This window comes from Hyaena hyaena, unplaced genomic scaffold, assembly GCF_003009895.1.
Source record: "Hyaena hyaena isolate Hyena2069 unplaced genomic scaffold, ASM300989v1 scaffold_804, whole genome shotgun sequence".
Taxonomy (NCBI): domain Eukaryota; kingdom Metazoa; phylum Chordata; class Mammalia; order Carnivora; family Hyaenidae; genus Hyaena; species Hyaena hyaena.
The window spans coordinates 224,055-250,923 of record NW_024081436.1 but is presented as its reverse complement, the minus strand read 5'-3'; the positions used below and the strand labels follow the sequence as shown (position 1 = coordinate 250,923).

Sequence of the window (26,869 nt, the reverse complement as noted above, 5' to 3'; positions counted from 1 at the left end):
AGTTGGTTAAGCTTCTGACTTCGGCTCAGGTCATGATCTCACGGTTTGTGGGTTCGAGCCCCACGGTGGGCTCTGTGTTGACAGCTCAGAGCCTGGAGCCTGTTTCGGATTCTGTATCTCCCTCTCTCTCTCTGACCCTCCCCTGTTCATGCTATCTCTCTCTCTCTCTTAGAAATAAGTTAAAAAACAAAACAACAACAAAAAACCCAAAAAACACTAGAATGCCTCAATGAAAAGTGGACGTTGGGTATCTTTTCTGAAAATACTTTGTATCTGCCAGAAGATTAAGTCCAATATACAATATATCCAAAGGGAAAGGAACAGAGAAGGAAACAGAAACAGCTACCATACACGGAGTCCTTACCTTGAGCTACTTACTGTGCTACCGATTCTATATACATTATTTATGTGCTAAGGTTTCCACACATACTGAATTCTCAGAACAATCATTTAGTGAGTACTACTGTTCTTTAAAGAGGAAAAAACAAAGGCATAGAGAGGCTAAGTGACTTGCAGAGACAGTAACTGGCAGAGCCAGGATGTAAATTCAGGTCTACCACTTTAAAAGCCACTGAACATATCAGATTTTTATTCAACATGTATGCTGAAACATCAGTACTTTCCAGTGATTAACTCTTTATTTAGTTAGTTAGTTAGTTTTATATACTAAGAAGTCATGAAAGAATATTTAATAACCAACTGCTTGTCCACTTCCCTGCTCCCCAGATATTGAGCAGACACAGAAATAAGCTCTTCTCTTTGACATCTGCCCTAGCCCCTGAGGAGAGCTCCCATTTCTTATAGGATGTTCCCCTTCCAACCACTGTTAACAGCATCATACTAGCTAGCTATGCTCAAAGAAAGGATATCACTACTTTACCAAAGGACATTCACTATCTCAGAACATAATACCTTTTCCTACTGCTGAGACTTCATGTATTATCTCCCCTTCCAGAACACTCTATGCAATTCTAAAGGAGTATCAAAATAATATCCTTTGTCTTTGAAGTGTAACATCTAACTAAAATCTGTACCACCCAATTTAACACTTACATACTGTCAACTGCTGTTCCACATCTTGTACCTTCAACTAGACTCACCTTGAGGAAACACCAATGGTTTCTTAGCCCATAATACTCCAATTTCTTCCTTGCTAGCAGAATTTTTAGTTTGGTTGGCAATGTGTCTAATTTCAAGGAACAAATTATGGTTGTTTAAACCAGTCAGTAATCCCATTTCTCTTTATCAGTGATTGGTCTATGTATGGGCATATGACCCAACTGTAGCCAGTGAGTGATATAAGAAGTCTACTGATAGAGTTATAGAAAAATTATCTTCTCTAATAAAAAAGAGAACATGGGGCGCCTAGGTGGCTCAGTTGGTTAAGCGTCGAACTTCAGGTCAGGTCTTGATCTCACGGTTCATGGGTTCAAGCCCCACATAGGGCTTCTGTGCTGACAGCTCAGAGCGTGGAGCCTACTTTGGATTCTGTGTCTCCCTCTCTGCCCCTTCCCTTCTCCTGCTCTGTCTCTCTCTCTCAAAAATAAATAATAAATATTTTTTTAAAAATTGAAAAAAGAACAAATATATTTTTTGTACACTTGCCCCTTCCTTCTTACTTGGTACTCTCTCTTACTGAAAATTACAAATAAAGACATCATCGGGGCGCCGGGGTGGCTTAGTCGGTTGAGCGTCCGACTTTCGCTTAGGTCATGATCTCGCGGTTCGTGGGTTCGAGCCCCGTGTCGGGCTTTGTGCTGACTGCCAGCTCAGAGCCTGGAGCCTATTTCAGAATCTGTTTCTCCCTCTCTCTCTGACCCTCCCCTGCTTGCGCTGTCTCTCTCTCTCTCTCCTAGAAAAAAAAAAAAAAAGACATCATCAGTACTTGATGGCTATGTGCAAAGAAGGAAAGAGGTTCTCCTGGGTCTATTTACTTCCCTGAGTTAATCCTCCATCCCACATAAAGGAACCAAAAAGCTACTTAAACATAGAATAGTGGGTATGCCGTTAAATTTCCCTTCATTTTCCAAATTATAAATACAGGCTTTTATCTGGCTCATAACTTCATAATTAAAATTAGGAAAAAACCCATTAGTGATGAAGAGAGCAAATGATTTATAATAACAAAATACTGTATTTATTTTAAAAAAATCTAAGAGCACCCAAAACAGTCAGAAAGCATACAACTGCCACAATTCTGAAAAAAAGTGAAAAAGGTAAACCCAACAGTCTCAACCACTTTTTGCCCTTGAGTCATTTCTTGATTAATAAGTATAGAGACTGAGAACCCCAGCAGAAAGTGACAGTGAGGAGCTTTTGACAGTCTTCTGGGGTCAAGTAAACAAAATTTGAAGTTCAGAATCACCAATGTGGACTTGAACAGTCCAATATCCTGGAGAAAAGAGACAGATCATTCTATAATACTTTTCACCTAAAAATATTTATGTTCCTAGATTTCATGAGCAAGAGGCTGAGAATCTAAGTAAAAAGTGGTTATGAGACTAAAACAATTAGCAAAGCTGTCAGTAGGCTTAAAATGCCAGGGAGATAAAAACTAAGTTTCAGCACCCATCAAAGAGGAGTCTTGTAAACACACCAAGCTTTCCACTAAAATCCTCAAGGGCTATGCCCTAAAAATAAAGTAAGCCAAAATATAGACTAACTCATGGAAAGTCTGAAACCATGCTGTTAATTCTCTTGGGGGTTCAATGTAATTTGCTCTTGGTCTACCTGTCTACACAGAAAAAAATTAAATACACTACAGTGAAGAAGATATCATCATCCACAGCATCTATAATTTTCTGTATACAATATGCAGCATTCAATTAAAACTTACAAAGTACACCTGAAGTCAGAGCTAAAAGACTGGAAAAACAAGGTAAAAACAGGCAACAGATATAGACCCAAAGGTCTGTGTAGAATACTCAGCTATGGACTTTAAAGAAAGGATTTAAAATGTTCAAGAAGAGCAGAGAATTTCTCCCAGAGTACAGAAATCAGTAAAAATTAATCAAATGGAAATTCGGTGGCTGAGAGATAACTGATATTCAAAACTTGACAGAAAACAATGAGATACCAATAGACATCTGTTGTAACAGCTAAAATCCAAACGATTGAGAACACCGGATGTGGACATGTATGTGGAGCAACAGGAACTCTCTCATTCATTGCTGGTGGGAATACAAATGGTACATCCACTTTATTTTTTTTTTTAATGTTTATATTTTTGAGAGAGAGTGCAAGCAGGAGAGGGACACAGAGATGAGGAGACACAGAATCTGAAGCAGGCTCCAGGCTCTGAGCTGGCAGCACAGAGCCTGATATGGGGTTCGAATGCACGAACTGCAAGATCATGACCTGAGCCAAAGTCAGACGTTTAAACAACTGAGCCACAAAAAAAATAAATCAACAACTGAGCCACTCAGAAGCCCCAGTACAAACACTTCAGAAGACAGTCTGGCAGTTTCTTACAAAACTAAATATACTCTTATCACATGATCCAGTTATTGCTTTGCTTGGTATTTACTGAAAGGAGCTGAAATATGCAAATTAAAAAAAAAAAAGAAAAAGTAAAGAGAAGAGCATAAGAGACACAAGGATCTCAGAGAAAAGATCTAACATGTAACTGGAGTCCCAAAAAGAGGAGAGAAATAATGGCAAATACGACATTTGAGGACACACTGGTTAAAATTATCCAAAGATTAAAAAAAAAAAAAAAAAAGAAAAAAGAAAAATCATGTCACAATTCAGGAGGCTCTAATAAAACAAGCCAGAATAGATACAAAGAAAAACACACTTAAGCAACTTTGGTTAAGCTTCTGAAAGATAAAAAACAAAGAAAAAATCTTAAAAGCAGCCAAAAGAAGAAAAGAACTGATAGTTAACCTTTCAAAAGAAATAACAGAAGGCAAATGACACCAGAATTATAGCTTGAAAGTGCTCAAAGAGGGGCGCCTGTGTGGCTCAGTCAGTTAAGCACCTGACTTCGGTCAAGTCATGATCTCACAGTTCGTTTCAAGGCCTGCATTGAGTTCTGTTATGTCAGTGCAGAGCCTGGAACCTGCTTCAGATTTTACATCTCCCTCTCTCTACCCCTCTTCTGCTCATGCTTTGTCTCTCTCCCGATCTCTCAAAAATAAATAAACGTTAAAAAAATTTTTTACGTGTTGAAAGGAAATGACCATACATCTGGAAATAAATAACTACAAATATATCTTACAAATATAAAGGGGAAACAAAAACTTTTGAAACACTGAATTTATTGCTGGCAGTTAGTAATGAAAGGAAATTATCAAAGAGAGTTCTTCAAGCAGAAAGACACCTAACCCACACAGAAATATGAAAATACAGTATAAAATGAGGAGCAACAGAAAAAGTGAAGATGTAGCTAAATCTAAATGGACACTGACATAAAACAACAACGTCTTGTAAAGTTTAAAATATATGAAGAGGGACACCCATATGGCTCAGTCAGTTAAGCGTCATCTTTGGCTCAGGTCATGATCTCATGGTCTGTGAGTTCCAGCCTCCTGTCTGGCTCTGTGCAGACAGCTCAGAACCTGGAGCCTGCTTCAGATTCTGTGTATCCCTCTCTCTCTGCCCCTCCCCCTTTCATTCTCTCTCTCTCTCTCTGTCTGTCTCTCTCTCTCTCACAAATATATTGAACTCAAATATATCAGTGATTACATTAAATTTAAGTAGACTACATAGACCACAAACAAGTCAATGAAAGACCAGTAGGAAAAACAAAACTCATATATAAGTTGACTTTTGGCATAAGGAGAGATAAGAATTTCATTGTAACAGTATAAAGTCCAAAAACAGACATACGGAAATCTATCCACTTGATATGTGATAAAGATGCCACTGCAGTACACAGGAGAATGGAAGGTTTTTTCAATAAATGGTGCCAATCAGCTAGTTATCCATATGGGAAAAAATGAATCTAAACCTTTAACTTATATCACATATAAAAGTTAGGTGCAAGGAAGATTATAAATCTAAATGTGAAAGACACACAAAAAAATAAAGCTTCTAGAAGAATATCAGAGAATATCTTCATTGAGATATGGGAAGAGATTACAAATAGATTACAAAAAGGACAAAGAATAAAGAAAAAGATTAACTGGATTTCGATAGACTTGATGGCATCTTCATCAAAACATTCCAATAAGAACGTGAAAAGGCATACCAGAGTGAGAGAGGACATGTGCAATACATCTATCTGATAACGGACTTTTAATCAGAATGCATAAAGCATTCATAAAATAGGCAAAAATAGCAAACTGACACTTCAAAATAGGCAGCTTTTAAAAAGCCAATAAACATGCAAATGTGTATCTAAACTCATAAGCCTTCAGATAAATGTAAAATAAAATCAAAATGTGAGAATACTGCATTCACACTAGAATAGCCAAAACTTTTTAAACTGAAAATATCAAGTATTGGTGAAAATGTGGAACAACCAGAACTTTCACATACTGCTGGTAAAATGAATATGCCACAACTACTTTGGAACCATCTTTGAGAATACCTAGTAAATACTGAAATTCATATACTCCATCAAGTAAGAATTCAATTCCAAGGTATAAATCCCACAGAACTGGGTATATAATGTGCACTAAAACATAAGTACATGAAAATTCATAAAAGCATTATTACGGAGAGCCAAAATCTGAATGAAAAAAACCCCTAAATGTCCACCACCAATGTACACAACAGAACAAATGGCAGCGTGTGTACACAATGATACTACGTTGCAATGAAAACAAATTAATTCTGGCTATATTCAGCAACACAGATGAGTCTCAAAACATAAATCAATGATACCAGACACAATAGAGTATATATACTATAATTCCATTTATATAAAATTTAAATACCTGTAAAATAGAAAGAAGTCAAAATAATAGTTACCTTTGAAACTGGAAGGAGGAACAAGGGAGAATTCTGAAGGAACTGGTAACGTTTTATTTATTTTGAGAGAGAGAGAGAGTGAGAGAACACACACAGGAGCAGAGGAGAGGGACAAAGGGAGAGAGAGAGAGAATTTCTCAAGCTGACTCTATGCTCAGCTCAATCCCACAAGCCTGGGATCATGACCTGAGCTGAAATCAAGAGTCAGCCGCTCAACCAACAGCGCTACCCAGTTGTTTTATTTTTTGATGAGGGATAGTTATATGAGTGGATTCACTTTGTAGAATCTTCACACTTACAATCTGATGATTGCTGTGATGGTTAATTTTATACGTCAACTTGACTGAGCTAAGGGATGCCTAGATAGCTGGTAAAAGATTATTTATGTGTGTGTCTGTGAGAGTCTTTCCAGAAGAGATTAGCATTTGATTCAGCAGACTTAAAAAAGGTGCCCTACAATGCAAGTGGGCATCATCCAATCAGTTGAGGATGTGAATAGAATAAGGCAGAGGAAAGGTGAAATTGTTGCTTGATGTGGGACATCTATCTTCTGCCTTTGGACATCAGCACTTCTGGATCTAGGGCCCTGACACTTACACCGTTGGCTCCCCTGGTTCTCAGGCCTCTGGGTTTGGACTAGAACTGCACCACCAGCTTTCCTGGGCCTCCAGTTGCAGATGACAGATTGTAGGACTCAGCCTCCACAAACATGAGAGCTAATTCTTCATAATAAATCTCTTTCTGTGTATCTATATGCATCCTATTAGGTTCTGTTTCTCTGAGGATTCCAATTATAGTTACATACATCTCCATATTATGTTACATTTAAATTTTTAAGCTTACCCATATACAGGTTTTCTTTTGGGATAATGAAAATGTTTCAGAACTAGTTAAAAGTGGTAATTGCGCAACATTGTAAATGTGCTAAATGCCAATGAACTGGACACTTAATTTTTTTTAAGTCTATTTATTTGAAAGAGAGAGGAAGTATGCAAGCAGGGAAGGGACAGAGAGAGGAGGGAGAGAATCCCAAGCAGGCTCCACACTCTCAGCTCAGAGCCAGACACAGGGCTTGAACTCACGAACTGTGAGATCATGATCTGAGCTGAAACCAAGAGTTGGACACATAAATGACTGAGCCACCCATCCGCCTCTGAACACTTTAAAATGGTTGTTATAGGAATCAACTCAATTAGAACATAAAAAAAAAAATCCAAAACTATCCAAAAACTCAACCTCAATAAAATAATGTACATATTTATTAGTGGACATTACTACAAACATTAAAAGTTATAAATGCCAAACTTACCAACTGCTGTGTCACCATCTAACAAATTGTCATCTTCAGAAGTCTGAAAGTCCATAATAACACCTGCTCCATCTAAAAGCTCCTCATCACTACTCGCACTTGTTATACTATTATAGCTGTTTCTATAGTATCCTCTATGGAACAGCTGCTCAGACTCCATTTAGCTCTCTGATTATCTGAAAAAAGAGGAAAGAGTGGTTTTAACATTTTCCCAGCATATTATAAAAATCACCTAGTTTAACATAACAAAAAGAAACTTCTGATCCTGTATTTAAAAAATACTAAGTTCATCCACAGTAACAATAGCTCACTCTATTAAGTCTTTTGGGATGATTTAATTCTATTCTCACTATGAGGCTACAAAAAAAGAACAAAGGATTTCTTCAGGTAGTGGTATAAAACAATCTGCAAGATCAGTTGTTAAGTTTAAAAAGTACAAAGAAGTGTTTTTTTAGGTATACCACAATATATGTGTGTCAGAGCTTTATCAAAAAAAAAAAAAAAAGCAGAGGAGAGGGCAGGAGGGAGAGGAAGAAAAACAGAATATAGAAAATCACTGGAGGGATTTCCAAGAAAAGTTGCCTGTAGGAGAAAGGAACAAAATGGCTTAAGTACCAGGTCTAAAAGGCAGATTCTTGGTCCCTTTTGACTATTTTACTAAATTCAAGTACTAATTCTAAAATTGTATAATTTGGGGCACCTGGGTGACTCAGTCAAACATCTGACCTCAGTTCAGGTCATGATCTTATGGTTCATGAATTTGAGTCCTGCATCAGGCTCTCTGCTGTCAGCACAGAGCCCCCTTTAGATCCGCTGTCCGCCATTCTCTCTGCGCCTTCCCTGCTCATGCTGGCACATGCCATGTGCACTCTCTTTCAAAAAAAAATTTTTTTTTTAAATAAAACACTTATTTTGTAATGTTTATTTTGAGAGAAAGGGAGAGATAGAGTGTGAGGGAGGGACAGAGAGAGAGGGAGACACAGAATCTGAGGCAGGCTCCAGGCTTTCAGCTGTCAGCACGAGCCTGACACAGGGCTTGAACTCATGAACTGTGAGATTGTGACCTGAGCCGAAGTTGGAGGCTTAACTGACTAAGCCGCCCAGGTGTCCTTTAAATGCTGTAATTTAATTTTTTAATATTAACTTAATTCTCCTTTCATCATTTTTTGTTTTGATTTTCTTAATGCTTTTATTTTTTATTTCTGGGAGACCGAGAGAGAGAGACAGAGTGTGAGTGGGTTAGAGGCAGAGAGAGATGGAGACAAGGAATCTGAAGCAGGCTCCAGGCTCTGAGCAGTCAGCACAGACCCTGATGTGGGGCTTGAACTCTTAAACCACGAGATCATGACCTGAGCTGAAGGCACCCAACCACCCAGGCAGCCCTCCTTCTATTATTTTTAAATTTAAGTCACAATTTTCTTTTTTTCAAAGCTGGTAATACGAAAAGTGCTTACGTTTTCATTGTTCTTACTCTCTAAAAACAGTATACTCTTAAATAGTCTTATTTTTAAAATACATCTACTTACTTGCTCAACATCTAAATGGAGAGTGCAAAACATTAGCAATTGACTAGAAAGGTTCATGTGCGGGACTTGAACAATACAGTCATAAAAGCAGTCAAACCAGTAAGCCTTGTAAAACAAATACTTAATAGATATGTCATAAGTACATATGAAAATAAAAGATAATGGCACTAAGCACACTCCAATTCTAGTGTTAAATTCTTTTTTCTTTTTTTTTTTTTTTAAGTAGGCTCCAAGAGTCACAGGCTCTACCAAATGAGCCAGCCAGGTGTCCCTCTAGTGCTGAATTTTAATAATGAAGACTTGAAGTGTTTTAAGACAATCTCCTGTCCTTGGTACATTGTCCTTCTGCACAGGGAAAAATAAACTGAAAGAGCTATAACAATTAAAATTATTTGTAGAGATTCTACACTTCTTTTTACAAAAATAAAATATTGCCAAATACTATTTTTAACAGACTTATTATATAAATTTCCTAACTTAAAGACTATTTTAAAGAAAGTGAAATTTGGAGACCTCCTTGAGAGTGTGTCTCTATTCTCAGCATCTGGCATAGTCATTGGTACATAATATATGAATAATAAATGTCAAAATGTCAAATTGTGTATTCCGTCAATGAGGTAAAAAAGAGAAATGTGTTCAGTTTTCAATAAACAAACGCTCTCTACAACAGTACTACTCTGGTCTTGGGAGGATAACCAAAGATTTAGCATGTGGATTACAAAGAAAACTTGCATACTTACTGCTTTGCAACTTCATTAATGTTTTATAGTTACCTCTACCAAAGGCAGCCTAGATTTAAGATAAATGTTAGAATAGTATGAAAATACCCATTCATGCAAAGAACTTTGCAGTGTCCGTGGAGGCAATCAAATTAAACATTGTGGCTCTTGAGTAAATAGCCAAAAGCCTTTTTAAAAAATAAGCATGAACCATTTTAATTTTGCAGTATCAAAGCCCATATGCCAAGATTTTAGAAAGAACACATTCTGTTCATCTCTTCTTTACCTCATGATCAGACTAGAAGGGCTGAAGACATGTGATAACACACATCAATGAATGTTAGTTAGAGGCTACACATCACTGAGAAATATCTAACTGAACATTTCTGTGTACTGGGACTTCAATTAGCAATTCCAAGGTATCTCCTCCATTTCCCCAAAAGTCCTCAAAAACCAGTAAGTGGTAACTGGGAACTTAACTCTTGCAATATGCTTAAAAAACTTAATTTCACCAATAACTCTGAGACATCTAGCTTCTACACCTTTCTTTATAAGAGTATCTAAAATTCTGTAGTAGCATAAAGGAAATACACAGAAGAAATCTGGATACCAATGATAAATCTTTTTAAGTTCTAAACCCAATTCCCAGGCTTGCCCACAATATGGTAGCCGAAATTTTGCATATTTAAAAAAAATGAAAACAATACTACAAAGTCATCTTGTCCTTTTTATCAAAAAATATAAAGTCATTTCAAAACATAATAGACACACAGTGGTCTGTGAATATATTCTTGCAGTTATAAGGATTAGAGATAACATAACCTATGAAAATCTCTAGGAATAAAGCCTGGTGTACTGCAGAAAATTCCTAAATGATCTATGTACCATTACCTTGACTCCCCTCTAATCCGATCTCCATACCACAGTCATCATGGTCTTTCCTGAAACTAAGTCTGATCAGTAATCTCTCTGCACTCCATAAAGTCTCACTCACTTCTCACCAACCTTAGCAGACAAACTCTTAAACCTTGCAAACTCTTAAACCTTGCAGACAAAACCCTATGCAGCCTGGCCCCTGTCTAGTTCTCTAGCTTCACTTTGAAGTGTGTACTTCTTGCAGTTCTTTAGATTCACTGATCTTCTTCTCAGTCCTAACTACCCTGTGTCCTAGCTTACAGCTTCCTCAGCTTGGAATATACCCTTTGCTCTCCACCTAATTAACTTTCCTACTCATTCTTCACATCAATTGTCTATTTAACAAACTGTTAAACAGGGGCATCTGGGTGGCTCAGTCTGTTAGACATCGGACTTTTGATTTCGGCTCAGGTCATGATCTGACCGTTTATGAGTTCATGATCTCACCCTTTATGGGTTCAAGCCCCATATCAGGCTCTGCACTGGCAGTGCCGAGTCAGCTTGGGATTCTTTGTCTCCCTCTCTCTCTGCTCCTCCCTCACTTGTACATGTGAGCACACTTTCCCACACAAATAAACATTAAAAAAACACTTAAAATTTTTTTATCTTGAGAGAGAAAGAGACAGTGCTAGTGTGGGAAGGGGAGAGGGAGAGAGAGAATCACAAGTAGGGGATGATGAGGGGCTCAAACCCACAAAACCATGAGATCGTGACCTAAGCTGACATTAAGAGTCGGATGCTTAACCAGCTGAGCTACCCAGGAACCCTCCACCCCTCTCCAAAACCCTCTTAAACAGAGTTTATTACCTGTTCAACTTCATCCTTAACATGACACAAATTAACTTGTTTATAGTTGTACTAAATATAATCACCCTAAAGCTTAGATACTATTATTATTCTCATTTAACAGATGAGGAAACTGAGGCACAGAGTTTAAATAACTTACTCAAAGTCATGCAACTAATAAGGAATGCCTCTCTGACCTACTTACTACCTGGGCAAATCTTGCTTGACTAGGTCAAATTTTCATTGTTAGCTCTTAATTCTCTCCTTTATCATTTTCTACATTTGTAATATTATACTTATTTATGCAATTACTTAATTAACATCTGTCTTCCCAACTAGAATGTATCCTGAGATTTGGCACAGTGTCAATTTCTGTTCAATACTGCATAATCAATGTTCATTAGCATAGTACCTAGCACATATTAAGTGTTCAGTAATTTTTCACTCAACTTTTTGAAGTAATTGTGATTTCACATGCAGTTGTTAAAAATCATAGAGATTTGTGTACTCTTTAGGTACTTGTGTACCCTTTACTCAGCTTCCGCTAATGGTAACATCTTGCAAAACTACAGAATATCACAACCCAAATACTGACACTGATAGTACAGAACATGTTGGGGTGGCTTAATCAGATGGGTGTCCAACTCTTCATTTCAGATCGGGTCATGATCTCCCAGTTCGTGAGTTCAAACCCCGTGTCAGGTTCTGCTGACAGTGCAGAGCCTGCTTGGTATTCTCTCTCCCTCCCTCCACCCCTTCCCTGCTTGTGCTCTCTCTCTCTCAAAAATGAATAAACTTAAAAAAAAAAAAAAGATACAGAATATGTGCATCACCACAAGGATCCCTCATCTTGCTCTTTAATAGCCATGCCCATTTTCTTCCAGTCTTACCATAACCCATTACTTAACTCCTAGCAACCCATAATCTGTTTTCTATCCCTAGGATTTTGCTATTTCAAGTAGGTTATATAAATGGAATCATATACTATGTCACCTTTTGGGATTAACTCTTTGCACTCAGTATAATTCTCTAGAGATTCATCCAGATTGCTTTAGGTATCAACAGTTCTTTCCTTTTGATTGCTGAGTAGTAGTCCATGGTATGGATGTACTGTAATTTAACCAGTACCCATTGTAAAATATCTGGCTCTTTTCTAGGTTTTGGGGTATTATGAACAGAGCTGCCATAAATATCCATGTACAGGTTTTAATATGAACTCAAAACATTTCTCTGGGATAAAATTCAAGGAATGCATTAACTGGGTAATAGGGTAGTTGCACGTTTAGTTTTTTAAGAAACTACCAGTTTTACAGTCCCACCAACAATAAATACATGGGTGATCCAGTTTCTCCCCATCCTTACCAGAACTTCTGTTGCCACCAATTTGTATTTTAGCCATTCCCTTAGGAATGTAGTGAGATCTCACTGTAGTTTGTTTTTCCCTAATAGCTAATTATGTTGAACATCTTTTTATGTACTTATTTGCTGTCTGCCTATCCTCTTCAGTGCAATGACTCTTCACATATTTTGCCCATTTTCTAATTGGATTGCTTTTCTACTGCTAAGTTTTGTACTTTAGAATGTATATTCTAGATGCCAGTCCTTTGTCATATATGTTGTTTGCAAATATCTCCCACTTTATAGCTTGACTTTCTTCCCCCCCCTTCTTTTTTAAAGTAGTCTCTACGCCCAATGTGGGGCTCAAACTCACGACCCTGAGATCAAGAGTCACATGCTCCACTAAGCCAGCTGGGTGCCTGTGGCTTTCTTCCTTTTAACATGGTCTATCACTGAGCAAAATATCTAATTTTGATGAAACTGAATTTATCAATTTTTCCTTTATGGGTTATGCTTTTGATGTCATCTGAGAAATCTACCCCCCAAAGATTTTCTAATTTTTTTTTATTTTTTCTGAGAGAGAGAGAGAGAGAGAACAAACATGAAAGCTGGGGAGGGAAAGGGGGAGAGGGAGAGAGAGAGAATCTTAAGCAGGCTCCACATCCAACACAGAGCCTGATTTGGGGCTCAATCTTATGACTGTAAGAGCATGACCTGAGTCGAAATCAAGAGATACTTTAACCAACTGAGCCACCCAGGTGTCCCTATATTTTTTAAAGTTTTACATTTTACATGTAAAGTCCACGATCCACTTTGCATGAGTTTTTGTATAAGGTGTTAAGACACAGATTGAAGTTTTTTGTTTTGGGGGGGTTTGGGGGTTGGGTTTTTCTTTTTTTTTTTTTAATGTTTGGATGTCCAATTGTTCCAGCAGTATTTGCTGAAAAAAGTTATCTTTCACTCATTTGTTTTTTTCTTTTGCCTTTGTCAAAAATTAGGCATATTTCTGTGCATCTATTTCAGAGCTTTGTGTTCTGTTCCACTGATCTATGTGTCTATGCCTTCAGCAATACCAGTCTTTTTAAAAAAAATTTTTTTATATCTTTATTTTATTTTGAGAGGCAGAGACAGAGAGCGAGCAGGGGAGGGGCAGAGAGAGAGGAAGACATAGAATCTGAAGCAGGCTCCAGGCTCTGAGCTGTCAACACAGAGCCCAACATGGGGCTCGAACCCATGGACTGTGAGATCATGACCTGAGCCAAAGTCAGACACTTAACCAACTGAGCAACTCAGGGGCCCCAACAATACCAGAGTCTTGATTACTCTAGCTCTGAAATAAGCCTGAAATTGGATAGATTAATTTCTCACACTTTATTCTTATTTTTCAAAATTATTTAGCTATTCTAGTTAATTTACCTTTCCATATAAATTTTATAATATTATCTATATCTACAAAATCTTGCTGGGTCAATTAATACTTATAGTATAATAATATATACATAACAAATGAATGGTAGATATCTATTTCGATGTTATGTGCAAACTCCAATTCAACGAAACTGAAACTGAATATTTGTCCCAAACTTGCTTATTCTCCTACATTCCCTATCTCAGTTTACAGGATCATCATCTCCCTTGTAGCCAAAATTAGTTTTCAAAGTCACTTATTAATGTATTTGACAACCATTTACTCAGTACCCATCATGTACAAGGCACAAAGCCAGGTGCCAGGGTAATGAGTAAAATATGGATCCTATTCCTAAAGCAGTGAAGGCAAAAGATATACAAATAACTACAGTATGGCATAATATCACAGGAAAGGTATACTGAAGGTATTTGATACCACTGAAAAGGAATAAGCATACTATCTGGAAAAGTCTTAAAAGCGAACAGTTTTTTAATTATTAAAAAAAATTTTTGTTAATGTTTATTTATTTCTTTAGAGACAGAAAGAGACACAGCATGAGTCGGGAAGGGGCACAGAATCCAAAGCAGGCTCCAGGCTCTGAGCTGTCAGCACAGAGCCCAACATGGTGCTCAAACACAAGAACTATGAGCTCATGACCTGAGCTAAAGTGAGACACTTAACCAACTGAGCCACCCAGGCATCCCTAAAAGTGAATATTTAATAAAGGGAATGTTTAAGCTGAGTATTGAAGGATTAGGATGAGTGAACTGGGCTAACTATGAGGTAAAAAGTCAATACAGGCCAAAAAAAAAGTACATGCAAAAATACAGCAGCCTAATAACAAAAGCTGCTTAGGTAGCTAAAATAAGAGGTAAGGGACTGGAGGGTAGCTGGAGAGGTGGACACAGGCCAGATCAGAAAGGGAGGAGCTCATACATTGTGCTAAAGAACCTATTTTCTCATTTATACACAAGAGAAACCATTAAGAGTTTTAAAAGACAAACTACACGGCCAAATACAAATTTTAGCAAGACAACAGTAGCAGCAGTATGGAAGATAGAAGAGCAAAAAGTGGAAAGAGGAGTTAGGTAACCCTAATTCCCGTAGAACCCTGAGTAATCCTAAATATGAGATCCTGAAGGCATGACTAACCTAAGACATCACAATATGGAATAAAAAGAATTCCAGAAAATATTTAAAAGGATGTGGCAACCAATAAACTGTGACAAACAGGGAAGAAATCTAAGATACCTGCTAGCTTTCTGACTTGACTAATTGATTCAAAACAGCTAGAAGAATAAATTTCACTCCTCTACATCTTATGAGACTTAAGATCAGAGTGTTGTTTTCAACTATAGAATTACACATCTAGGCTTCAGTCCCATTCAAGGCCAGACTACAATGAGGGGAATGGTTGCCTTCACTCAGTGCACCAACCTAGCACGCAAACTGCAAACACGAAGGGTACGCCACCAGAACTGACGGGTGGGAAGAACAACTAGGGAGACCGCAAGTTCGTGGCTAAGGGACCCACAGCCTGAAGTAGTTACACCAATTTTCCATAGCACCCAATCAAGTTCTGCCTCCCTCAGAAAGGAGACTGGGTAGGGCTAAAAAAGATTATGGCTAAGTTTCAAAGGTTTATCAGTCAGCTATCTGGCTGGCTAGTAAGCTGAAGAGAAAAGTAGGTACAATATCACCGAAAAAAAGAAATGGAGATCCCAAATATTAGCAACTAGAGAGACGGACAAAAGTTTCACAAGCATAATAGCAGAGGGAAAACTCTGACTGATGTAGCCATTTGTGTGTAAGGAGCATTTTCATAGAAATACTTTAAGCATCTCATATAAATAACTGTATAAACATTTTAACTGTATTAAGTAATGGTCAAAAATCAAAATGTGACAATGAATTTCAACATAATCACTCATTCACTCACTAATGTTTACAGAATACCTAGTAATGTACCAGAAATTGTAAAAAATATAAAGAGTTTTTATTGATTAATGGCATCATATCTGCATAGGTCTTATGGTTTTCAGTAAAGTTCAGCATAAATTGCATTACACACTGCCCTCAAAAGCAATGTTGTAATAATTTCCTATAAAGTAATGTACACTATAAAAGGCAATATATGACAGATGTCATAGAAGACAGCAGTAGTGTTATAAGAGCTCAGGAAAAAAGAGCTCATCTCTCAGTGTAACTGAAGATGAGAAGCCTTCCTTGGAAGAGACACAACTGAGTTCGACCTTAAAAGCTAAGTGGGACTTTATGGGGCAGACATGGGAGAAGTTAACTGAGGTAAAACTACTGACACGAATCATACTATGTAGCCAAGAATACAACAAAAATATTTGAAGATGAGCATGTAAACAGAATACAAGTCCAGTAAAAGATTTTGTGGTCAAGTACGTTTGGGGAATAAAGCGTACCCCATTCTAGAATTATAACGGCTAACAACATACGGCTCTTGAGAAAACCTGTAGTAAACACTAACAAAAAATTATGAAAAGCTTCTCAAATTTATTTTACCAAAGAATGACCCCTCCGCCCCATTCAACATCATGAAACTTAGCTCAGAACATCACAGTAGTAACAAAGAATTTATTCTGATACAAATTGTTACCACATACAAGATATGACAGTAATGAAACTGATTTCTCCCCAAAGCAATATTGCTTGATATTTTATCTCTACTATTATTTAGCTGCATGTCCAAACTGTCGTGCTTGTATTTTTCTTCAAAAGAAGTATTACATGAATAACCCGCTAAAGGAAGTAGAAACGCTGAAGAAAGTTGGCTAGATTCATAAAAAATTTGAGTCATTCAAAAGTTAAATACAAGCTGATTTTAAAAGTAAAAACACATAAATCTAAGGCTTAGACTATAAACAATAATCCAACAAAAAGATGCTGTGGAAAACTAAATAATTTTCATGATTTTACAAGACAAACTGTTCAACTACTTCCCAAAAAGGCAAAAAAAATATTTAATTGATTGCAGTCAAAGTTGCAGATCAAATCTGTATTTCAGCAATGCAAATAGGCAGTTTTTCAACATGTGTTGATCCTATTTTGTACTTTAATTGAAGAACATTTATCTTTAAAAATCAAAATAAATCATAGCTACAATGTTTATATATGTGAATGAGCATATGAAAAAACACACAAAAAGTTTGTTGTAGTAGAATGAAGGTTTCAAAAATTTATTTTCCAGAATTACTTTTATAACTGAAAAATAAATGAACCTATGGTGCCATATCTCTCATCCTAAGTTTTCTTCTGGCATTTTAACTGGTCTTACCTGAAATATAGTGCGGCCATTGGGGGCAAGAGCTCTGAAATCATAGTGCCAGTAATAACACTTAACTGAGACCTTGGGCAAGTTAATTAACCGCTCTATACCTCAGTTTCTACATCTGTATAATGGAAAAACAAAGTACCTATTTCATGGGGTTGGTGTGATAATTGAGATAAATCCATAAAAAACACTTAGGAATGAATCTAAACCATAGAATTCATTCAATAAATACTAATACTTGTTATATTGTATTATATGTTTTAAATCACTGCTGATAAGTCTGACCAGAAACTTAGATGAAAGTTCTGCAAAGCAGTGAGAGTGGCCAAATGCCACAGGATACTGCTTTGATATCTGACCCACCACAGAGCTCAAATCTGGCTTCCTGAGCGGTCTGAAAATTATTACCAACATGTCACACGACAGGAAATAGAAAGCCTATCACCAACATGACTTGGAAAATAGCCAATTTGTTAATATAAAACCATAACCTCAGCAAATCTGTTCCCTTAACTGTAACTCATAACCAAGTTGGATTTTTACATTTGTAATGAACTTTGTAGGAATGAAATCATGTGCTTAAAACACAATTTCCAAGATGTAAGTACTATACATTTCTATTGACCTCTTAAAATAACTTGACCCATTTTCCAAGCAAACAAAGTCTTCGAAGAGTGGGAGGTAGGGTGTAGGAGGAGGATGCCATGGATTTTGCCAACAGTGGCTGTTATCAGTCAGAGATCATTAAAGCATACTCAATCTGACAAATACCTGTAGGTCACACACCTGGTTTTTAAGCCACACTATGTAACAATAATCAACAGCGGCACCTTTTAAGATGGAAACCAACAATATATACATTAGCATTTTAACTCCTATCTGTACTCTCGAGCTACATAGTATTTTCTAGTACTCACAAAGGCATGTAAAATTGGCTGACATCAGTTATTTTCATACCAATCTCATCAAGAAAAGAATCTTGTAAATTAAACTGTTTAGAGATGAAAAGTAAAGCATTTCTGGAAAGATTCAACAATGACAAAAGCCACAATGATGCTGTAGTAACTAAACTGCATGGCTCAAAAAAGTTTATAGTTTAGTGTGCAGAACTGAACGTTTGAATTACCAAAAAAAAAAAAAAATTGATTCAACTCTCATAAACAAGGTTTTTTTCCTCCAAAAGAAACAGAAATCTCAGAAATCTTATACAAAAGCATAATGTATAGGTAATTATCTTCTATGTGCTCCAGTTTAATGTCCTATACAAATAAAGCATATATTATATGCAAAATTAATTTGAGATTCTAAGGTACTTTCTGATCCAAGTTTAATATCAAAACACAAATGTTATATATATATACACACACACAAACTGTCTTGATATACACATAAATTTAGACCAAAGATAGAAAAACTGAATATTAATTTTAAATTTGGGCAATGTTAGAGAAAGCAAAACCCGCTCTCTGAATTCAGTATTAATCTTTTCCTGGAATCTACTTCCACTCTATTCAAAGGTCCTTCGACGGTTCCCAAAGGAAACAGGTGAAATCTTAAAAGAATGTCCGAGGAAATACACCTAATCAGGGAAGGTTTAACATCACGTAGGGCTCTGTTATAAGACAAACCAAGACGAGAGCCCTGGCATCACAGTTGACCCAAAATCCATGAACATGACAGCTAACGAATCTTAACTCATACAGTTCAACTCACCTTGCGGCTCAGAGGCATAGCAAAACCGGTGGCTGTTTTTTGCGCTGCCTTTAGATTCTGCATCTGTTTCAAACCTATAAAAATACCTAGCTACCCTGGGAGCTCCACCTGAAGAAAGCTTCACACACAACGAAAACTATTGCGATTTAAAATATACCTTGGGTTTTCTACTGAAGAGGTTATGGAAATTTTGCCAGGTAGGACCTTTTTTGTTCTCTCCAAACACGGTAACAGCATTAAGTTAAATCCGCTTCCTACTGGAGGGCCCTAAAGTCAACTGCTTCCACCCAAAATTAAAAATAAAAATCTCCAACCTCACTTCCCTCTTAAAAGACCCAGTGAATCCATGTTCCAACTCGGAAATGAAGTAGAATGCCTTTCAGCCCAACACACTCTCCTGCCTCATAACGCAGGCCAACTCGGGGCCGCAGGCGAACTGGGACTGTAAAAAGGGGCTGTGGGTTCCGGACTACACCGGCCCCGAGCCACGGAAGGGGAAGAGAAACAGCAGGAGTCAGGAGCCCGACAGGTGCGTCTACGCGTGACGTCACCGCGTTGACGTGAACGGCCGCTCAGCGTCCGGCCGCCGAATACCTCCTCCGCCGGCCGCGGTTGGAGGCGCTTCGGCGCCTATTGGGCAAAGTGGAAATGGTGGGCGGGCCGGGGCTGGGGCGGCCGGAGGAGGAGCAAGGCGAGCCGTGAGGGGCCGCGCTGGGTGTGAAACCCTTCCCCGGAGATTAGCTCACGTCACTCACGCCTTGCTATTTGCCCCTCTGGTGACCTCGCGAAAGGACAGGAGGTGGCCACCTTGGGGGAAACATTCTCAGAAGGCCGCAGGCGCTCTCTGTACCCAGCATCCTCGGAAGCTCCCAATTCCACGCCTGCAGAAGACGCGGAGCAGCGCGTGAAATCCCAGCGAGCTTCGGCCCCGAAAGCAAAAGCAGCGGTCCGCGGACGCTACTTACAAAAACAAAACGAGAGAAACGGCCTTCAGCACCAAGGGATGCCGGTGTTTCTAGGTCGGGAGCAGGGAATGCAGCGGCCTTACCTCGTCTTATGTGTCGTGGGGGGTTATATGCCCGACTAACCTGCAGAGGAAACTGATAACCCAAATTTAGCCATTATGCAGTTTCAAAAATAATGCTTGGAAATAAAGTATTTTGGAAAAAAATGGGTAATTCGAGGATTCTTACACGGTCGAATTGAATGTATTTCCTTTTAGCAACATTTTAGCAAATGTTAAACTAACGTGTGCCAGCCAAATTTCAGTAAACCTGCCATGCGGGCTCAAGGGGTTTATGTTATGGTGCAATCAGGAATGGCTGTTCAGGAAACGGAGCATACCTCTGAGAGAGCAACGTGGAAAAATATCTTTACAGAGGAGTTGACATCTGATCGGGATTTCGGAAAAAAAAATAGTTGAGGGGCAGGAGTTGGGGTAGGGGGAGCAAACAGTATCTCGTAGAAATTTGAGACAAGGGAGGAAGAAATTGAAAGTCCTATGTTATCCTGGTATTACTTGATTATAATGTGCAAGATGTAGAATGGGGATAATGAATTGAAGTGATGATGCAGAAGTCAGCAGTTATGTCAAAGAGTTTGTGCTTAATTCTAAATAACCGGGGATGGTTGGAAAGTTTTGTTGTTAGTAGTTTTTCCTTCCGGTTGTTAGGAAAATGTCCAGAGGCGCCTGGGTGACTCAGTGGTTAAGTGTCAGACTTCTAACATCTCAGGGTTGGTGAGTTTGAGACCCCCATCTGGCTCTCTGCTATCAGCGCCAAGCCCACTTGGGATCCTCTATTTCCCTCTCTCACTACTCTTCCCGTACTTACATTCTCTCTCTCTCTCAAAAATAATAAATAGAAAAGGAAATGTCCAAACATCCAGAAAACTTAAAAGAATAGTACATTGCATATCCATATGCAATGGTTGTTCATTTTTTAATATATATGATAAATATTAAAAGCTTACATTTGTGAAGAAAAAATTCAACTTACAATAGTTGTATATTGAAGGGTTTTAACCATGGGCATGACAGGATCAATCACCTATATTCAAAAATTCTGCTTCATCTATATTTGGATATATTTTTTTCACCTGAAGCATGTGAAAAGTAGGATGCAGACATTATATTTTACCCTAGATACTTGAACATGCATCTCCAGGGTGCCTGGGTGGCTCAGTCAGTTAGGCATCCTACTTTAGCTCAGGTATGATCTTGTGGCTTGTGAGGTCGAGCCCTGCGTGGGGCTCTGTGCTGACAGCTCAGAGCCTGAAGCCTGCTTGGGAATCTGTGACTTCCTCTCTCTCTCTCTCCCTCCTACCCCCCTCTCTCTAAAAAATAAGTAAATACTGAACAAATTTTTAAAAAATGCATCTCTAGGTGCCTGCGTGGCTCAGTCGGTTAAGCGTCTGACTTCGGTTCAGATCATGATTTCACGGTTCATGGGTTTGAGCCTTGCGGCGGGCTCTGTGCTGAATGCCAGCTCAGAGCCTGGAGCCTGTTTCAGATTCTGTATCTCCCTATCTCTCTGATCCTCCCCTGCTCACACTGCCTCTCTCTCTCTCTCCCTCTCTCTCTCAGAAATAAATAAAACATTTTAAAAAATGCATCTCCTAAGAATAACACTGACCCAACACAAGAACAGTGCCATATCACAACTAGGAAAATTAGCAATTTTGATATCTAATAACCAGTCCATATTTAAATTTTACCAATTGTTAAAAAAATTTTTCAGCATTTTTTCAAACCAGGATCCTATCAACTTTCAAGCATTGCATTTCAGTTGTTTCTTAAATCTCTTTTAATATTTAAGAGCTCCTCCCCCAATTTTTTGTGATATCGATGTTAAAGAGATGAAGGATGTTGTAGAATGTCGCACATTAGTTTTTTAAATTAAGAGTAAATCATGGCTATTATACGTTAACCATATAAACCCCTCAAATGATTCCTCCCCTCCCCCTTAAATATGACTTCTTTTGAAAATATGCTCTTTAGGAATGTGGTCAAGGCTAGGTCATCAGAATGGGCTAATTCAATATGTTTAGTGGCCTTATAAGAAGACAAGAGACATAAAGACAGACAGGAAAATGACTATGTGAAAATGGAGGCAGAGAATGGAGTTAATGCTGTCAAAAGCTAAAGAACAACTGCGGCTACCAGAAACTGGAAGAAACAAGGAAGAGATTCTTCCCTGAAGCCCTTAAAGAGGGCATAACCCTACTGACACCATAATTTTCAAACTTCTAAACTCCAGAACTGAGAAAATAAATTTCTGTTGTTTTAAGCTCTTCAGTTTGTGTTACTTGTTACAGTAGCCTTAGGAAGCTAATACAGTGAGGTAAAATATTTTGAAACAATTCAGAAAATAGAAACTGAAATTTGGTGTCCTACACAACCTGACCAACTGTAGTGTCACTGTCCACAAAAAAATACAATTAACTGTGTCTTGAGGAACTTTCCAGGAACTTTCTAGGCATATAATATCTTTGTATATGATATTGTTCTCCAAATTTAAAAAAATGGAGGAAATTTTATTTACCTGTAAGCCCTGTTAAGAGATATCTCCCTTGGCTTGGCCAAACGTTTTGATAACTGTTTAGGGTAGATCATCCTAGATGTGTATCAGCTGGTCCCTAGAATTCAAGGAAGCACACGAAGAGAATTCTGATTTCCTTTTGAGAGAGGAAAGGGAAGAAAAAGCCCGGTTGCCCCAGAGAAAGGTTGGAGTCAAGTGTTGGAGAGGATTGTCATTAAGAGTTTCTACAGTGGGGGGCGCCTGGGTGGCTTAGTCGGTTAAGCGTCCGACTTTCGCTTAGGTCATGATCTCGAGGTTCGTGGGTTCGAGCCCCGCATCACGCTCTGTGCTGACTGCCAGCTCGGAGCCTGGAGCCAATTTCAGAGTCTGTATCTCCCTCTCTCTCTGACCCTCCCCTGCTCACGCTGTCTCTCTCTCTCTCTCCTAGAAATAAATAAAAAAATATTAAAAAAAAAAAGAGTTTCTACAGTGGGATATGCTAGAGAATCTTCTTTGCTTCCCTATCAAATTTTTATGAAACTATATTACATACCAGAGCTTTTGACTATGTACTTCTTGGGCCTTCCAGTACAATAGAGTAATGAATATCTGACTTACATATATATCTTGTATCTTCAAGGTGCATAGCACTCTGTTAGCAGTAATATCACCAATATTTTAGTTTCAACACCTTTTTGATAGTTGCATATAACAGAAAAGGGTTTTGATCAGGGTCCTGTGACAGTACATTTGTGGTTATAGGACTGAGGTCCCTGTTTTATTTCAAGTTATAGCACAGAGTTCTCTGTAGCTATTGACCAGGATTGCTCTCAGCTCCCAGAGACCATCCTCAAGATCTAACTCCATGGCCCTTTCACCACAATTAGTTTACCTCTTCAAAGCCAGCAGCAGAATTTCTCTTGAGTTTCTCTCACTTCTTTGTAGGAGTCAACTAGTTAAGTCAAGACTACCCATCATAATCTCATTTTTTAATTAATTCACAGTTAATTGATTGATAGCCTTATAATGGAAGTGAAATCCCTATATTCACAGTCTGGCCCATAGTGAAAGAGAGGTCATTATACTTGGCATGTACATCAGGGCATGGGGATCTTGGGGCCATCTCAGAATTTGCCTACCACAGTCTGCCCTCTAGCCCCTGATGATTTACAGGTAAAATACATTCATCCTTTTCCAAGGTTCTGAACAGTCTCATCCCAATACAGCATCAACTCGAAGTCCAAAACTTCCTCTTAATCTAAATACCAACTCAAAGTCCAAAATCTCTTCCAAATCAAATGAAAGATGAGGTTCCTGCTTGTGATCTATTAATTCTTCATCTGTGGGCCTGTGAAACTAAAGAACCAAGTTATCCACTCCCAACACTCCCAAATTGCAATGGTGGGATGGGTATAAGATAACAGTTGTAGGCATTCCAGTTCAAAAAGAAGAAAGATAGGAGTCACTGTTCTCAAATGCACAGCCACCTACCAAAAGTTTGGGATTTTTTTGTTTGTTTCGCTTTGTGTTTGATTTTTTTATTGTTGTTTTGAGAAAAGGAAATCCTCTTTGTATAACCCTCACCCAAAAGGGTTTTATGCCTTAATAGGCTTAAGCACCAGCTTTTTTTGGCTCATATATCTGTTTCCACTAGCTGACAACCTCACAAACTCAAATCACTATTTACATTTATTTCATGATTCAGTGCAGGCATCAACCCACAAATCACATTTCTCTCAGTGTAACTTTTTTCAAACCCCCTTTGCCCTTCCCTGTCACTAGGTCTTGCATGAAATTATAGCTAAAAGATTACACATACTTCCACAAGTCTGAATTTCAGGCTATACCACTTAAACAGGCAAAAAACTCCAAAAGTTCTTACTATCTAATCCTGGAACAATGAGGTCCAATCACGCAAGGTTACAGTAATCAGTGGGTCACTCAAGTGACCTTTGTAGGATCAAGAAATTTAGCTTCCTCCAATTAAAATAAACTCTATGCTACCATAAGAAATATTCCAAAAATTGTTAATCTGGTTTATTTGGAAAACTTAAAAGATTAAATATTCTTCTAAGGACATATCTTAGGACCTACCAAAATTAGGGATTCTCCCCCTTGTTGCCAGGAATATCTATGCTGGAATTTTTTTGAGTGCAGAGTTAAAAATGATGGGATATCAGACAAAAGAATTTCACTCTTTTGAAATTCTTTATAACCTACCATATTTATAATATCCAGATATTACCTGCTTGGTGTTGTGTGGAAATTACATTAATACAATGATATCCCCCAATATACTACCAGATTAGCTATCTCCGAGGTCACAGAAAGGCTAACATAGCATGAGAAGCAAGGGAGGGGAAATTAACACACTTAAGGTACAAGTGGAGAGGAAAGATCCGTGATTTGAAACATGTGGTTACCCAACGCTCATATGTCCTGTCTCTCTTTTTGGCATATTAACCTTTCTGTAGATGGTGAGGTAATTAGGACTAGAGTTGATGTTTGATCAAGGGTTCAGAGATAGAAGGTGCCTAAGCCAATGACACTGGCACTATTAAAGAGATACAGGGCAGAGTGCTTAGGCACATCTGCAGCTTGCCACTTAACCTGATGAGCAGGTACAGGTTTTGCACTTTTGGAGCAGGTCATGTGGGACACAGCATAAGTGTCACCACGGGGCCATGGAATTAAGACTTGTGAATGTTGTGGGTTTCATGTATATTGAGTATGTCATGAGTATATTAGTGCTTACTGAATATTAGATGCCTCTCTTGTGTTTAGTGCCTCATTAATATTAGGCATCTTGTGGGATTTCCAAACTTTTCTACCGATGTTAAAAAGTATATGTCCTGCTGACTTTATCTGTCCACCATATAACATAGGTTATTAATTCATCTGCTTAACACCTGAGTGTTATTTCTTATACAATTTTTTTTCCAGGGTAGAGTTGAATATTCTCAAAATATACAATTCTGGACTGCAGAATTTGTATTGTGCCCATGGTAATAATGGGGGTGCTCACAGTACAAACTTCTTATGACTCTTTTATAACTTTTATCAAGGTAGAATTCATGGCACCATGGTAATATCCAAGCACAATTTTATGTTACTTGGAACACTGGTGGGAAAGTCTTACAAGAGATTTACAGACATTAGATGTTTTCCTCTGTCACTGCAGATATGTAGCCTAATTTTGGGAAGAAGCACATAGACTCTGAAAAGAGTAGAGAATAGAGGCTATTAATCAATCATATCTGCTTTCTATGATCCTTTTATAAATAAATCCTAAATCCTTTTATGGTGGTGTATTAGTTCCTACATGGGAGATTATCCCAAGGATCTCTTGTAAGTGGTCAACAATGAGTCTACTTGCACATTTGGTTTTCTGTAATATTTATACCTTACTTTTTTACAAGAACATGTTTATTTTAAAACCCATAATTTCTGACATACAACCATCATGCCAGTAGTTCTCAACCTTCACTCTGCATCAGAGCCACCTAGGAAGCTTCAAAAAATATTCTTGCTTGGGCTCTACTCTCAGAAATTGTTTTAATTATTCCAAGTTTCGGCCCAAGTATCCATATTCTCAATTATTCCCAGTTAATAAGCAGCATTAAATTAGAAGAACTATATTAGACATGGGCAATCTATCTAAACAATATGCTATGTGGTATTTTGGTGATAGAATAGATTCCATCCAGGGAAGAACCTTCTCTGTAATTCCTCTAGTATTTGTGTTAGAAGAATCTAGTGATGTTAAACCTCATCTTCAACAGACTTGGTGTTTTATATGGTAAGGACTATAACCAGATCCCTTGAACATTTTCTTTATGTGTCCTAATGTGAATACTTCCAGCTTGATCTCATTCTTTCTCAGCAAGTGTTCCAGAAGGGATTCTGTCTGGTTGGAGTTCTTACCAGATACTTTAGGGAAAATGATTAAGAAAGAGCTTCCTTGAGCTGAGAGAATTCCCAATAAGGAGATTTTACAGATCTAGCTGTGGGCTTTTCATACACAATGAAAAGAATTTACCAGTCAGCCTGATCTACTCTGCTCCTGGAACCTTAAAAGAATAGGAGTTCTCATTCGTATGTTATTACAACAGATTCCCACAAATTTAGTGTCTTGAAACAATACAGGTTTATTATCTTAAGAGTTCTGTAGGTTAGGAGTCCAACACAAATCTCACTGGCTAAAATGAAGATGGTAGCAGTGCTGTATTTCCTTCTGAAGCTCTTGGGGAGAATCCATTTCTGTGTCCTTTGCAGCTTCCAGAGACCACTTGAATTGCTGCCTCCTCCATCTTCAAATCCAGCAACGGTGGTTTGAGTCCTTCTCATATCCTATCATTCTGAACTTCTTCCACAGTAATATTTCCTTCTGATTCTGACTCTCTTGCCTTCCTCTTTC

General features: G+C 38.1%; 1 protein-coding gene across 2 annotated transcripts in view; it reads right to left on the bottom strand.

The window, feature by feature from the left end:
* The window catches only part of CLCN3 (chloride voltage-gated channel 3), a 93,895-nt gene extending 74,448 nt beyond the window's left edge, over positions 1 to 19,447 (bottom strand). For both annotated transcript variants that reach the window (XM_039219208.1, XM_039219210.1), the window contains exons 1-2: positions 18,935 to 19,447; positions 7,226 to 7,401 (exon numbers count right to left, since the gene is read on the bottom strand). In XM_039219208.1, the coding sequence (XP_039075139.1) occupies positions 7,226 to 7,385 (160 nt within the window). In that variant the 5' untranslated portion in view covers positions 7,386 to 7,401; positions 18,935 to 19,447. The remainder of the gene's footprint in view (positions 1 to 7,225; positions 7,402 to 18,934) is intronic.
* Between the last annotated feature and the right edge of the window lie 7,422 nt (positions 19,448 to 26,869).